The sequence below is a fragment of the Carassius gibelio genome, chromosome A1 (assembly GCF_023724105.1).
Source record: "Carassius gibelio isolate Cgi1373 ecotype wild population from Czech Republic chromosome A1, carGib1.2-hapl.c, whole genome shotgun sequence".
NCBI lineage: Eukaryota > Metazoa > Chordata > Actinopteri > Cypriniformes > Cyprinidae > Carassius > Carassius gibelio.
The window spans coordinates 10,892,331-10,908,460 of record NC_068371.1 but is presented as its reverse complement, the minus strand read 5'-3'; the positions used below and the strand labels follow the sequence as shown (position 1 = coordinate 10,908,460).

At 35.6% G+C, this 16,130-nt stretch overlaps 2 protein-coding genes across 2 annotated transcripts in view; both read right to left on the bottom strand.

Moving 5' to 3' along the window:
• The window catches only part of LOC127992420 (uncharacterized), a 431,446-nt gene that overhangs the window by 144,531 nt on the left and 270,785 nt on the right, over window positions 1–16,130 (bottom strand). The window lies entirely within an intron of this gene.
• The window catches only part of LOC127992683 (Krueppel-like factor 7), a 42,192-nt gene continuing 26,716 nt past the window's right edge, over window positions 655–16,130 (bottom strand). Inside the window, exons 2-4 of the mRNA XM_052591674.1 lie at window positions 14,372–14,978; window positions 10,518–10,641; window positions 655–5,846 (exon numbers count right to left, since the gene is read on the bottom strand). Of these exons, the coding sequence (XP_052447634.1) occupies window positions 5,795–5,846; window positions 10,518–10,641; window positions 14,372–14,978 (783 nt within the window). The 3' untranslated portion in view covers window positions 655–5,794. The remainder of the gene's footprint in view (window positions 5,847–10,517; window positions 10,642–14,371; window positions 14,979–16,130) is intronic.

Genomic DNA, 16,130 nt, shown 5'->3' with positions numbered 1-16,130 from the left:
ACCATAAAAATGTAAAATATCAAAATATCTATGAAAAAAAAAAAAAAATATATATATATATATATATATTGTGGATTATTGATGTATTTAATCAAAAGTTGGATCTATACTTTTTTTTTCTCTCTTGGTTGAAAAACAGTTTTCACTTGGAAATGCATTGTAATTGGGAAATTATTTAGGAAATTATTTAATAATTATGTTTCAATAATAATAATAATAATAATAATAATAATAATAATAATAATAATAATAAATAAATAAATAAATAAATAAATAAATAAATAAATAAATAAATAAATAAAATATTATTATTATTATATAATATGATTTGTGGATGTGGATGCAGTTTGCTTAACTTATTTGAAACAGAATCCAACCACAATATCAAAACTAAAAATGCATTAGCAATTTTAATTTATTATACACTGCATATTACATGTATTTTTTATATAAAATATTGATTTAGAAAAAATATATATATTTGGCTTTTTATAATTAACTTAGAAGTTTTGGTACCAAATTATAATATAAATACCACGCATTCTGTTATGAAATTCTGTAGAATCTTTCATGACATTCAGACTTCAACTTCGGGACATCTAAAAAGGCTTAAAAATAACAGGGAAACTACAATATCAATAAGATTCTACCATTTATTACACATAATGACATTCTTAAATAAAAATGCTTGACTTAACAGTTCTTGCATAGATATATTACAATACCAATTTAAAAAAGAATTATGAAACAAACCAGTAACAAAAATAAACTCTTTTCCTTTTTTTTCTTAATAAAGAACATTGTCATACTAACATCATATAATACAAATAATATATGCAAACACTTTTTACAACAAATAAAACATTAAACAAACAACAGAAATTATAATAAAAATAAAAATCGGCATAAATATAGGAGCAAAGTGGAAAGCATGAAATGCCTGCATAAAGCAGAGGGATTGGAACAGATTTAATTTACAGCAGGAAGTGTGGAAAAAAAGCTTTTAACCGGAAAACTACACTACAAGTGCAACAAACATTGGAAATTACTCTGTTTATCAGCGTCATACCATCCATTTGAAAGCTTTTAGCACAGTGTTTTGAGCAATGGAAGGGTACAAAGAAAACAATGCTTCAGATGTCTAGTGAGCAAACCCAGACCAGCTGCTAATGTGAATGTACAGACTAATGCGTCAATCCAAAAACAATGTACAGACCTCTAAAACGGACTAATCATAGTACCACGAGATATGAAATGCATTCAGACTCCTAATTTAGTGATCCCTGCATGTTTAGTAGTGTCTCAGCTCATGTTAGATCTTCAGGATGTAACATTTTCCATTGTAGAATGTAAAAACATACCTGCAAGTGTGCATTACAAATAATTGCATTATCCCACAGCAAAAAGGTCAGTTAGTTGTCTGTGTGATTTAAAAGTGGGTAACATATAAGGTTTATAAACACTTGAGAAAAACTAAAGACAGTGCACTTAAAGCAAAAAAAAAAAAAAAAAAAAAAAAAACACTGACAACGAGCTTCTCTGTGGGGTTTCTCAGGACCATTAAGACAAACTCATTAGCTAGTTTTTGCCAAGGTAACATCCCTAATTGGTCCGGCTGGAGGATGTTAAAGAAGGATTTTAGGAAAAAGGGGCACTTAAAGTTAACAAATGGTCAAAAATTCCACAAGGAAAACTACACGTGAAGATCATATATCCTTATCGGTAGAATTCCAAAATTTGTCAAGCTCTATGAGAATTTTAGCAAACGATTTGCAGTGTGAACACTCTTTCTATCCCATGAGCATTTAAGTAAATAGTAAATCCTCACAAAACCTGATGAAAAATGCCTAGGTCATATTTTACCTAGAATTGCCTATTAAGAAGACTATTCAAATATTATTTTGCTTTGTGACAATATTGTCATGACTGACAATTTCCCCAACTTCTCATGAACAAACTGCAGTACAAGAGACTGTACAGTACACAGTACACACACACACACACACACACAAACTACACTAAATCAGGCTGATGTGACCCTGGACGACAAAACCAGTCTTAAGTGTCGAATTTTCAAAATTGAGATTTATACAGCGTCTGAAAGCCGAAATAAATAAGCTTTCTATTGCTGTATGATTTATTAGGATCTGACAATATTTGGTCAGGTTACAACTATTTGAATATCTGGAATCTGAGGGTTGAAAAAAAAAATAGAAATACTGAGAAAATCACCTTTGAAGTTGTCCAAATGAATTCTTAACAATGCATATTACTAATCAAAAATTAAAAAATTAGGAAATTTACAAAATATCTTCATGGAACATGATCTTAATATCCTAATGATTTTTGGCATAAAAGGAAAATCGATAATTCTGACCCGTAATGTGTGTGTGTGTGTTTTTTTGTGTGTTTTTTTGCTATTGCTAAAAATATACCCCAGCAACTTCAGACTGGTTTTGTGGTCCGGGTAACATATATTTATTTAAATGAGAATTAGGTAATGGTGTCACTATGCAGAAAAAAGTCTTACTTAATCCAAATCTTTCTTTTAATCTTTGAGGTGAAATGTGAAACATGTTTTTGACCGGTTCTGTGATAATCATTTTTTTTATATATATAATTATATGTGTTTTACCCTTCTTGCCAGAGAATCTAAAATAAACACCTGATGCCGTTATTTGCATCTATCGTTCGGATCGATCTTCTAATAGTTGTTGACAGGTTTCATTCATGTAAATATTGGATTGTGTTGCCCAAAAATATGGAATAAAATGATGCTTTAATTGCTAGTCTGCATAGCCCAAGATCATGTTTGCTACAATTTCGTAACATTTCAGGTTGCGTCCTCTATGAATAGCATGTTTCACGCACTAGATTTTAACTGGAAAAGCGGCCAGTATGATGGTCTCTTGAGGACATCAGATGCACACGGCTCTGTTCTGGATTCAGGTGACCTTGTGTCTTTGTTATTTTTCATAGACTAATGTGGCCAGGGAGGGAGGTAAGCTGACACCCGGCTACACAGTGAAATTGACTGTGTCGGGCAGTTGCGATAAGATCTCCTGGTCAGCATAAGTGTGGCATGCGGCCTCCAGTGTGGTCCTACTCCGTTCCACCCCATTGAGGGGCTAGCCACTGCTGGGAGAGCCCAATTTCTTTCTCATTACCCAGACCACCATTCTGTCAGACGTGCCTCCCGTTGGTCCATGTTAGACAAGTGAGTGAGAAGGACAAGGCACTGACAGACGGTTTGAACAAGACATGAATATCCTTGTCCAGCACCAATTGTTGAGTGATATAAATCAAATGGTATTTAAAATCTTCAGATATGGTTAAAACCATCACTGATTTTGATTTTGCATCTGATCTCACACTTTGAATAAGCCAAAGCATCAGTATCTGCATCATGATGTTTATATACAGTATGCAATGATTAAAAATAAATCACATACATTTGATACATTTTTCAGTTCTGGGCCTCTGAGTTCAATCATACAATGTGGTTTCCACCACAACGCACACAAAACAGGATGTTGGGAAAAAGGGATAGTTCACATAAAAATGCAAACTGTCATAATTTACTCACCCTTATGTTGAGTCTAAATCTGTATGACTTTCTTTTAGCAGAACGCTTATAATATTTAACAAATATTATGAAAGTGAAGAGGAACTAGTGGAGCTCCGAAAAGACCAGCTGCAAAAGTAGTCAAAACAACTTAAATGAAAAAATCTGAAATGTTATGCATTATAACTATGCTTGAAAGATACATTTCATCACTTTTGATATCCCAAAATCCATTATTTTGCACGTCTTGTAATAGTTTGTTGCAAATTTGAAAATGTGAAAAAGATATTCAAGACCTATTGCACAAAGTTAGTAAAATTTTGGTCTGTTTTTAGACACAGAAGTCTTGAAATATAGTCACATGGACTATTTTTATGGTGCTCCCATGTCATTTTATTGAGTCTGACAGCCTATTCCTGTTTTTCACTGTAGGAAAAAGAGCATTTTTCAAAACATCTTCGTCTTACACTAAGTAAAGAAAGTCTTACACGTTCAGAATGACACAAAGGTGAGTAAACGATGACAGATATTAAATTTTATGTGAGCTCTTCCTTCATCAGCAAGCATTTCTGTAGATCTTTATGCATGAGCCACAGTGGGATCTATCTGGAGCAGATCAGGCCTTTCAGTGGTCTGAATGATTGCATAAGTGCAGGGCCATCCACAATCAAACAACCTTACATTCACGAACACTTTCCATCCCACACTTGATTGTACGTTAAAATTTAAAACTCACTTTTACTATACAATTTCCACACTGTACAGCCATTTTTTACCAGCAACACAAGGTAGATATGTGTAAGTAAAAAACAAAAAACAAAAAAAACATGTCTAAACATGTATATGTCACCTATAGGACCAGCAAAACACAACACACACCTTTTTTATGATGCTTTCATCCGTGCAAACTAAAATAATTGATGGGAAATGTCTGTCCGGAGAGTTTTCAGGACATTCTGTGATGCATTTACAAAATCTAAACTTTGTGATCGCAAATCTCTGCCTTGAATGATTGAAGTCATTGTTCTGTAATGAAGTCCGCAAATAAACCATGGTACTTTTCTCGTTTCATGCTAGTCCTAGAAATTCTGAAAGAACCCAAGTTTATGGGAAAACATTTCATGGGTGCTAAATAATGTTGAGGAATGCTCAAAACCTGTGCAACAACAACATTGCTTTTCTTTTCTTTTCTTTTTTTTTGCCACTAAAAGTTTGCGTTTCTATAGAAATGAAGTCCACCTTAGATGCGGTCTGTGCCAGTGCAGAATCCACTACTCTTCGCTTGTGCATATGGCAGTTATTTCTTTATATTTTTTTTGGTCCATTTTTATTTCGTTATCTTTTGTCTAATTTGTACACATCCACAGGAGAAAAGCAAAAAAGAAGTCTTCTGAATTATATAACATAGTCATCATTCAAAAAGATATCTTCCTTATTTTTTTTTCCTTTATAAAAAGTCACAAAGTGTCGCTGCGCAGCAGTTGGTTGGCAGGGAGGGATTTCAAAGAGAGATATTGGTCCATCTACGAAGAAGGTGAGAGTGTTTCCTCCACTGCCCCTATTAAGATTCACATTTGAGCATTGGGTGATTCCACTTGGTTGCCTTTTGCCTTTGAAATCCAGATTTCTCTGGATGGACATTCCACTTTAGATCTTGGTTGTGCATTGGTGGGATCAAAGCAGAAAGGTAATCCTTACTCAAAATGAAAAAAATTAAATCCTCTTTGGATTGACGTCCTACCGCTATGATATTTTCCAAAATTTCTCAAGGAGATGCATTCGGGACACGTCCTACACGGTGCAGTAAATCAAATCAATGTTCAATTGTAGCTTGTCCGTCTGTCACAATCTGTGTAAGATGTACTCTATGTAAAATTGACGAAAGCTTTAAATGGATCTTGGAGACACTGGAACACAATAATAGTAGTAACTAAATTGAGTCATTGATTTTTTTAAGTATTAGGCAAATACCTACTGAAGCACATTGTCTTTCAATGACATACGACGTCGTACCACCTTCTCAGATCTGTAGACCTCCAAATTCTACAAATACACTTGGCCGACCAAATCTCAAGACCTGTTCCCTCATGGGGGGCCTCTCTCTGGTGGGATGAGCGAATGGTCTGAGTGGTATCCGACTCCTTCCCATAATCCCTCTCTTTCTCTCCCTCTACTTTCTCTCTGTCTCTTTCTCCACCTTGCCATTTTGCCGCATCCTCCTCTTCCTCCTCAGATGTGCCTCTTCATGTGCAGTGCCAAGTGATCAGATCGAGAGAAACACCTAAAGGGAAAGAAAAAGCTAACTGATTAGGAAACCTGTGTGATCTGAAATCTCCATCTTTTTTAATCTAAGAACTTATTTTAATTTTAAAGAATTTATTATAATAGCTTTTAACTTTTTTTTTTAATTCTGTCTGTTAAATAACTTTAGTAACACTTTAGATAAGGGAAAACTATTCACTATTGATTAGTTGCTTATTACACTGTGTCTACACCAGCTAAAGTCTGTCTACACTAGACGCGACAAAGTGACCATTGAAAATCAATTGAAACTTGTGTCAATACGTCATAAATAGAATGCAGCAGCAGTTTTCTGTTGGGGATTTGTCTATACCTAAACATAACTACTACTACAACAGGTAACACTTTAGAATAAGGTTCCATTAGTTAATGTTAGTTAACTACTTTCGTTAACATGAACTAAGCAAGAACAATCCTTCTACAGCATTTATAAGTCTTAGTTCATGTTAATGTCAACATTTACTAATGCATTATTTAAATCAAAAGTTGTGCTTGTTAACATTAGTTAATGCACTGTGAATTACCATGAACTAACAATGAATAACTGTATTTTCATTAACTAACATTAACAAAGATGAATAAATACAGTAATAAATGTATTATTCATTGTTTGTTCATGTTAATTAACACATTAACTAACATTAACTAATGGAACCTTATTCTAAAGTGTTACCCTACAACAACTACCTTACTCATAATCTATAAGAAGCAAAGTAGGATTTTGCGGGACATTTTTATTAATATTGAATATTCCTAATCTTTGATTATTGGAGCATCTTGACCCATCCCTAAAACATATGCTTTCATCCTAAGTCTCAACTGTCCTGGAACGGCAAGGGGAGAAACACGAATTGGGAAATCACGGGTGTGTTTTTAGCAGGGTCACAGATGGCAGATTAAGCCTCTGCCAGGAGGCACCAAACCAGCTGGTGTACCTCCACCCTCTTCCACACCCCCACCCCGCTGTCCTGACAGGGGGTCCGGACACGGTCGGGCCAGATTAAGAATGGGCCTGAGGGCCATCTACAGGTCTAGCATCTCGGTCTACTGTATTTACTGTTCAGACAAGACGGGGAGCCCCATCCGCATGTTGCTTTCCACTGTTTACGTCAACTCCATAATTGTAATGGTAATCCGGGGCTCCCTGGACAAGGACAGAATGGATTCCCCAAGGTGTATGAGCAGCCAGGATGACAAGAGAGGGTGGAGCTGAGCTCAAAGTGAGATGCGCAAGTCTAACAAGCATGAAGGACCTATTTATACATCAAAGCAAAGACAAATTAAGATTCACTTCAGAGGTGGAAACTCTTGGTCAATACCAGGAGGCAACAGTCTCGCAGGCACTGCACCCAAATTGAAAATATTCTGAAAGAAAGCACAGCTCTACGTGCTTAGCTTTGTACCCAAATGGAAATGCATTCATTTTGTATTTTATTATGTTTCTTTTATGAAATTAAAAGTCCTTCCATGTAAAGAATGGTGGAGCATTTAGAGTCTTCCAGCATGCATTTACAGTAATTAATGCTTTTTTGAGGAGTCTCCAAAATCTTTTAAATGTATTAATGTCTTAGGCCACATTCACACTGCAGGTCTTGATGCCCAATTCTGATTTGTTGACTTCACCAAATTACATCATACCTCATACAACCATCTTACATCATATTTTAAAAGTGACCCATATCCAATATCTGCATTTACACTATACATAAAATAATTAAAACCTCAAAATAACTCTCTTGGTTAAGACAATTGTGCCATTGAAAAGAGTCATGTGATCGCATGTTGATATCATTGATATAATTTTGATATAATTTGCTGCCGCCATCGCTTTTTCAATGTCGTACGACACACATTGACAGGGGAATATCCATTCTGTCCGCTTATCTGTTCATATCAGATTTATTTTCACATATTAAAGAGGCCTGTAACCAATCTGAGAATATCATAGTCCATGATATATATATATATAGTGTGTGTGAGTGTGTCTGTGATCCTGGACCAAAAAAAAAAAAACAGTCAAAGGGGTCAATTATTTTAATTGTAATTTTTTTTTTTAAGCTTTTGACCAAGAGGTAACAAATATAAATTAAAAAACAGTGGTCCTAAAACTGATCCCTGAGGAACCCCACGATACTTTGAAATGTTCAGACAAGGTATTATTAATTAATAGATACTACAAATTTGAACTTTTGATGGCGCAGTGGATAAGATGCATGCCATTGGTCGGAGAGACCTGGGTTCGAAACCACTGGTTGACACCAATGTGTCCCTGAGCAAGACACTTAACCTCTAGTTGCTCCAGAGGCGTGCGACCTCTGACATATATAGCAATTGTAAGTCGCTTTGGATAAAAGCGTCAGATAAATGTAAATGTAATGAATTCTTAGCAATGCATATTACTAATCAAAAATTAAGTTTTGATATATTTACAGTAGGTAATTTACAAATTATCTTTATGGAACATGATCTTTACTTAATATCCTAATTATTTTTGGCATAAAAGAAAAATCTATAATTTTGACCCATACAATGTTTTTTGGCTATTGCTTAAAATGTACCCCAGCGACTTAAGCCTGGTTTTGTGGTCAAGGGTCACAAATGTTCAGAAAGGTATGATTAAAAACCATTTCAAAACCATTCCAAGTTCTAGATAGATCAACAATCGCTTAATCTATTTATGAGAATCTGGTAATCTATTGTATCAAACGCAGCACTCAAATCCAGAAGAACTATTTCAGGATCTACTATGTATAAATAATGATTATATATTAAAAAAATAAAGTTTGTCTACTGGCCAGTTCAAATTAATTGATTCACTAGAATGAATTGGCATAAGAAATAAAGAAAATATGTCATGATATTTTAACTTCCCCAACACTAATGTGAGTAAATTTAATAGTGGAAAAATGGGGCAGATAATTCCACTTGTCACTCACCATGTTCAGTCCGAAAGCTTATTTACAAGATCTGGTGAATACAGAGAAACCATTGTCTGAATAGCAGATGTTTTTAATCATTAAGCTACATTTAGCGGCACAGGTGACAGGTGGACCATCTTAGGTGTAGATTTGAAAATGAAAATATTTCAGACTATTCATCACTTTTTTAGAATTGTGATGAATAAGCACACACAGGGCACCTGTGTTAGATTTTGCTATGAAAAATAATGTTTAAGATATAAATCAGTTAAAAAAAATTGCTGACCAAGAATTCCCAAAATCCCTACAAGGTAAATGAGGCTTAGTAAGAATTAAATGAGTCTTATTTAGTATTTAGTATAGGCCAAAATAGTATTACGATATACACTACTGTGCAAAAGTTTTTTGTAATTGTTTGTAATTTTGTAATTTCACCAACAAAAATGGTTTTAATTCAGTTATTTCTGTCTTTTGCTGTAGAGTGTCAGTAGGAAATATCAGTTTACATTTCTAAACATTTATTTTGCCATTAATTGGAAAAATGCAGGGAGATTTTTTTATGCACAAGGAGTCTGACAGCAGCCAGTGCTCCACACAGAGATCTGATCTCACCATCATCCAGTCTGTCTGGGATTACATGGAGAAACAGAAAACTTGAGATAGACTAAATCCAGAAGAACTGTGTCAATGACTCAAAGACGCTTCAAGAACACTATCTGCAAGGCTACCTGAATAAGTGGATCTAGGATCAAATTTAGCACAAGAGCTGTTTTAAAAGCAAAGTTTGTTTACACCAAATGTTGAATTGACTTAGTTAATATAAGTTAATTGATAAATAAACATTATGACATTATTTACATTATATAATACTTGACAGAATTTTTACACAAGCACCTAAAACTTTTCACAGTATTGTAGCTTTGTAGGAAGGTTTCTAGAAACATCTTGGAGACAATGCCACAGTTCTTCTGGATTTAGTCTCACTTTTTTTCTTTCTTTTTTCTTCATATCATTTCAGACGGACTGGATGATGGTGGGATCAGATTTCTGTGTGGAGCACACTGACAAACAAAAATCTAACTGAATTACAACAATTAATGGCAAAATGTAAAATGATATTTCCTATTGACACAACAAATAGAAATAACTATCTTAAATTTTTTCTTTTTTTTTTTTTGTGAAAATACTAATGGCATACATACAATACTAATTTGTATGTGTGTATATATATATATATATATATATATATATATATATATATATATATATATATATATATATATATATATATATAGCAGAAGTGCAACTAAATAGAATGCTCTGTTTAAACATTTGTTTAATGTTTACATTTTTATTTTTAACATTACAAACAAGTATTACAAAATAGTATTTTTTTTATTAATTGTAAATATAGCATTATATTTATTAATTTCAACATAGTATTTTTTTTCATTAATATATACGGTACTGGGAAACGGTCTAGTTGCTGGTCACCATTAAATTGTCTTGCATTTCAGAAATTAATATTACATGCCGTCTCATTCATATTGCATGTATATTGTTTCCAATTGAAAATGGAAATAAAGGTTGAAAATGTAAATAAATTAACTTCATTTTATTTGTTATAATGTGATGTTTATTAATATAAAGTTATAACATAAAGTGTAACAATGTGACATTGTAGCATTTGTTTAGGCGTCACATTCATGATTATCTGGAGTTTTGAGTCTCACCTGTCGCAGTGATTGCACTTGAAAGGCTTAGCGCCGGTATGTTTTCGGTAGTGCCTTGTCAATTCATCGCTTCTCGCAAACCGCCATTCACAGCCTTCCCATGAGCACTTGTATGGCTTCTCTCCTGGTACGGACACACAAACAGACATGCACACACCTGATTAAACAAACGCTTCCTCATGGGGCCTTGAAATCAACGGCTCGGTCCAGCCAGCCGTCTAATTAATTTGTTTTAGGACGATTTGCCTATCAGAAGAGTGTTGACACAGTTGGAGTTTATGAAATACATGATCGTCATTAGGGCTCACAGCTGTCGGACCAAATGAACTCGCACTCGATGGGCTTCCAATATGATCTCCAGTGTGTTTAACAGATGTGAGAGGCTGCATTCACATTTTTGATGTTCTATGTTTTCGTGGTGGATTGGAGCTGCCTCGCAGGAGAGCTGTGGTTCGTGTGGGGTCTCATCACTTCTTCATTAGCGCTGCTGAACGTAACGTATGAAATGGGGGGCAGGCAGAGTTTATTTGGATCTCTGGGAGAGGTGATAATTGGAGTAGTAATGATGGGTAATGGGGAGGAACCTCATATTTACTGTCAACCAGCTGGCCCTGTCTCCTCTGTTGCCACATCTACAAATCTTCTGAAACAAGACTGTGGCTTCACATAAATAGCTTGACAATAAAATAAGTCAGATTTTCATGCAAAAACGGCTCCTAAATTTAACTCATAGTCATTAAATCAACATTAAAAGAAACATTAAATCACCATTGATCCTATTTACATATCAGTCTATGGCAAAAAAAAATATATATATTTTTTTTATTTAAATAAAGAAACATAATATAGAAAACTAACAAAATGAAAACAACTTTCATTTTTACTTTTATTTACTTATTTTTTGGGGTTATTTTTAAAACATTACTTTTTGTTTATTTATAAAATAAATGTATTTATTTTTAAAACATAAATTTACTCAGATCCCACTATGTAAATAAAATGGCCTGTGTGTTACTTTCATGTTGTCTTCTTGTCTAGCATCGAAAACTTTCCATGACGGCCACAATTTCATTCTGAGCTGTAAAAACAACAACAAGTTATATTTAGCTCAGGATTTATGTGCTAAATTGCATCCCCCTTTCACACACATTCACAAGCTAGCCACATTAAGCAGGACAGGTTTAGACCTGTGTTCGCTATGACCACAGCACCAGCCAATTATAAGTCAGGGAGGCATGGATGCTCGAGTTTGTCGCCTAGCAACCGGGCAGGAGCGTAACGTAGGAGGCAGCAGTGGAGCCGGCTCGATCTGGCATCGTCTGTCCCTCTGAGCCACCAGCCAATTACGGCTCATACTGGCAGGGGAGGATGCAGTTGCCTGGCAACCAGGATGTTACATGATACATATATGTACAAGTGGATATAGGTGCGTATGTGCGAGTGCATGCATACATGCTCGTGGGAATAAAAGTGGACGAGGCTAGCAATGTAAGCTGATACCAGCACAGAGACCTGAGAATCGTTCCCAATTATAGAGTCCCGTTCAGAGACACACCAGTTGCCTGGCAACTCCCCACCCCCAACACACAACCTTTCCTCTCTCACACACACTTTTTCTCTCTCTGAGCACCCTTACAGGTGCCAGAGTCTCGCTTAATTAAATTTTCTCAGTTAAGCCGGAGACAGAAAGACTCATTATGATCTGTGGAGCTCGTGGCAGCACCAAGCAGAAAGCCTATTTCTGCCCTTCACCTCTCTTCCAAGTTTTTTTTTACGAATCAGACTTCGTTATAATGGAATCCAGAGTGAGAGACAGAGTGGAAACGAGTGTCGCCAGAGTTCCACTCTTCACCCCTCTGTGTCTCCCTGAAAATTCGCTCTTATCTTGTTCCCAAAACCCATTCATAAAACGCTCCAGAGGGCAATGTCATTTCCATTCACTCCACCTTCAGTTCTGTACAAATCTCAATCACAGAAAAAAATGCAGTTTTACTTCGCAAAATGGAATTATGATTCGCATTATTGTGGCAAGTAAGCAACAGGACAGTTAGAATTTTGACTTTTGCTGCATATAATATAATATAATATTTTTTTACGCACAAGGAGTTCATACAAAGGAGTAATATAATGTCATATTTTTGAGTAAAAACATCTAAACATTCTTTAATATTGTTTGGCATCAGATTTTAACAGTTTATTGCTTTGTTTTTTTTCAATACAGAAATTGCTCAGAAATGCTATGGCTAATGAATAATGCGGTTTTAGTTAGCAAAGAGGAAATACAATTTGATTGATACAGCAAGCAATCAAGCAGAACAGTTTTAAGACTGTTTTTATATATTTCTATTGTTTTTTTTTTCTTTCCATTGGCACATTAAAATGTCCCCCACCAATGTAGCTCTCAAATATTATTTGTGTTCCAGAATATTTACCATATTATAACACTTTTGGCTTTTGTGTGTCTCTTTCACATCAAACCTGGTGTGACATGTCAAGCTTGACTATGCACAAATTAGATTTAGGTGCTATGGTGGGGGGGTGCAATATTTTCAGAGAATTGTTACTTAAAGCTAGTGTGTGACTCCAGAAAACTTGGAAAGCACACAAATCATATCAAATACTATTGCTTTTTGGACCTTTGCAAGGTGTCCTGGTATTCTTGTGCATTCCGGACCATCAGTCCTTGCATCATAATATGTATGCCTAAAATGCTACTAATACATCAGAAGGGAGCCATTAACATGTGGCATTTTCTGGTTTCAAGACTTGTGGATCTGCCCTGGTGTGTTAACAGGCACGTAGCAGGCGTAGGGAAATATACAGGCGGGTATGTCTCATTCCAGCCGGTCCATCCATCATGAGGCAGTTATTCACTCCGTGGACAGCTTTGGGACAGCCGTCTGAGTGCTTTTGGATTGAGATCGAAGAGACAGAGAATTATGGCCATTTCCTGCGCCATTCGAATCTGCTGAGGAAGTACTGTCGCAACCTTGAGAAAATATTTGCCGCCGAAGGGGCTGGACAGGCATGCTGCCATGGTGACGACGAAGTACCATTAATTACTTCAGTTTGTCACTTATTGTGTAAGTTACGATTGAATGCGCATAATAAGAAAAATGTATGATAAATGTGGAGGAAATTACTGAATATATATTTATATAATGCAAGAGCAAGTAAAGTGGTTGTTTCAAACTGCAAAAAAAAAGTAAACACTTAATTAAATTAGGAACTACATCAAAAAAATGATTCCAGGTATTGCTAAGTTGTTGCAAAGCAAAGATATGTTTTGGCTTCCACCGTTAATAAGTTTATAGTCTGTGGTATTTTCGGTAGACCTTCGGTAGAGTGAATCATTGACTCTATATATGATTCACTTAATTATTCTACTCATTTATTCATGACTCATTTATTCAACCCATACTTTATATACACAGACATAAAAAGATTATAATAAAAAAAAAAAAACATTGGTTGAATGAATGATTCAATGGCTCACTCAAATACAGTAACTTGTCTCGCTCCTGAATGAATCAGTGCTTTAGAATAAAACAAATAAATTCTACAGTACAAGTACTTCAGTGACTCACTAATAATGAAAGTCCCTGATCTAAAAGTCAGTGTTTTAGAATAAAACTGTTCTATAATTGATTCAATGACTCATTCATAAAGCCAGTTAATTGTTTTGCTCCTGAACAAATCAGTGTTTTTATATGAGTCAGCTAAGTGAATGATTCATAGACAGTCACTTGCCATGTACCAGTGTAACTTTGTAATGTGCAGGAAGGGTCGCTGAAAAAAATGCAAAAATCTGCAGAATAATCCCTGTAAATGATTCAAAAAATATGCATGCTTACCTGTGTGTGTCCTCTGATGCGCCTTCAGATGTGAACTCTTGGTGTAGACCTTCCGACACCCGTTAAACTGGCAGCGATGGACCCTCTTCTTGTTCTCTGCCATCTCACCGGCCCCGATTGTGCAGGTGCCACCCTGTTCCCCGTCACTCTGTGCACCACTGCTGCCATGCTGGGGAGAAAGTGGCACCGGGTGGGCTGCCACAAGCTTGGCAGAACTCAATCCCACCTTTCGGGCCACTAGCTTGAGCGTTAGGGTCCCGTCGGGTGAGGCACTGAGGGTGTGCATGGGTTTGACTAAGTGACGGCCCAGTTCTGGAGATGAGGGTGGTGTTAAGGAGGTGACAGCGTTCAGCTGGGCTGCGTTAACCCCTAAGGTGATGTCTGGAGAGGTCGAAGTGGAGGAGAGGGTTTCTTTACGTGGGGTGAGGTGAGGAGGAGGAGGAGGGCTGGGGGGGTTGTTGAGGCTGGGAAGGAGGGGGTCTAACAGGTCTTCATCTGCATCTTCCTTTATGAAGGACGGGGTAAGAAGACCATCCAGTTCCTCATCGAAAAGGTCGGACAGCCATTTGGGCTCCGTCTGCAGATAGCGTTCCAATTCCAAACATGTCTGTGGAAAAAGATTTATGAATTTTTATTGACCTGAACATTTCAAATGATTCGTCTTTTTTGTGCAAGCAAGAAACACCTACACATCATAAATGGCACGATTTATTCAGAAAACTAAGTAAAGATTTCATAATGTTTTTTTTTTTTTTTTTTTTTTTTTTTAAGTAACACATAAATGTAATAATTTATTCTTAAAAACCTTTGTAAAGCATTTGTAATTTTACAGTTTAATGATAAATACATATGTACAGTGTTTGTAAAACCTTTCTTAATTCACGTTTAAACATTTTTTTTTTGTAGTTTATTCTTAAAAACTTTAAGTGTTTGTAAAAAAAGTCTTACGTTAATCATTCTGTAAACAGTTCAGTTCATTTGTAAATTGTTGCAAGAACCAATTAAATAAAAAATTTTCATTAAAAAAAAAACATTATTTGCATTAAATCTTTATGCAAGAATTACATTGTAATTTACACAGGCTTGTTGCGCTTGTTTCATGAATTAGATCTGTTCATCATAGTCATAAAACTTACTTCACATGCTTTTTTAACTTACTTAACATGGCCTGCTGAAAGCATTGTATCTTGATGTTACTCAGATATATCAAAAATGCAGTTGTTACTTGACACCGGATCCATTTCTTCTTTTAATATCACTTTAAATATCACATTTATGCTTTGTTTGTACCGATTAAACAACTCAAGCAATCAAATGAAAGATAAAATCATCCAAGCTAATCTACCTCACTAATGGTGCGTGCAACATGATTTTTTTCTTCTTTTTCTGACTAACCCCTTTCTGGGCCGTTAACTGGGTACTGAGACTGCAACTGCATATCATTTGCTTCAGCAGGTCTTCAGGAATAGATGGTTACACTGTGATTGATTACACTGGCTAGACTGGAGCTCTCCGGAGCTGAAGAAACAGACCTGGCCTGAATTGCTTGTTAGAGCGCTTTATGTGGAGCAAAACTGGCTATTCAGACAGAAGGGGAGAGAGGGTGTGAGAGAGAAAGAACCATTAGACATGTATTCCTCTTTTTTGGATGGGCTTTTATATTTCAGCCTATAGAATTGTGCGCAGAACAGCAGTGTCAACACAATATAATTTAATGGCAACTCAAGATACTTCAAGGGGCCATATAAATGAACATTAA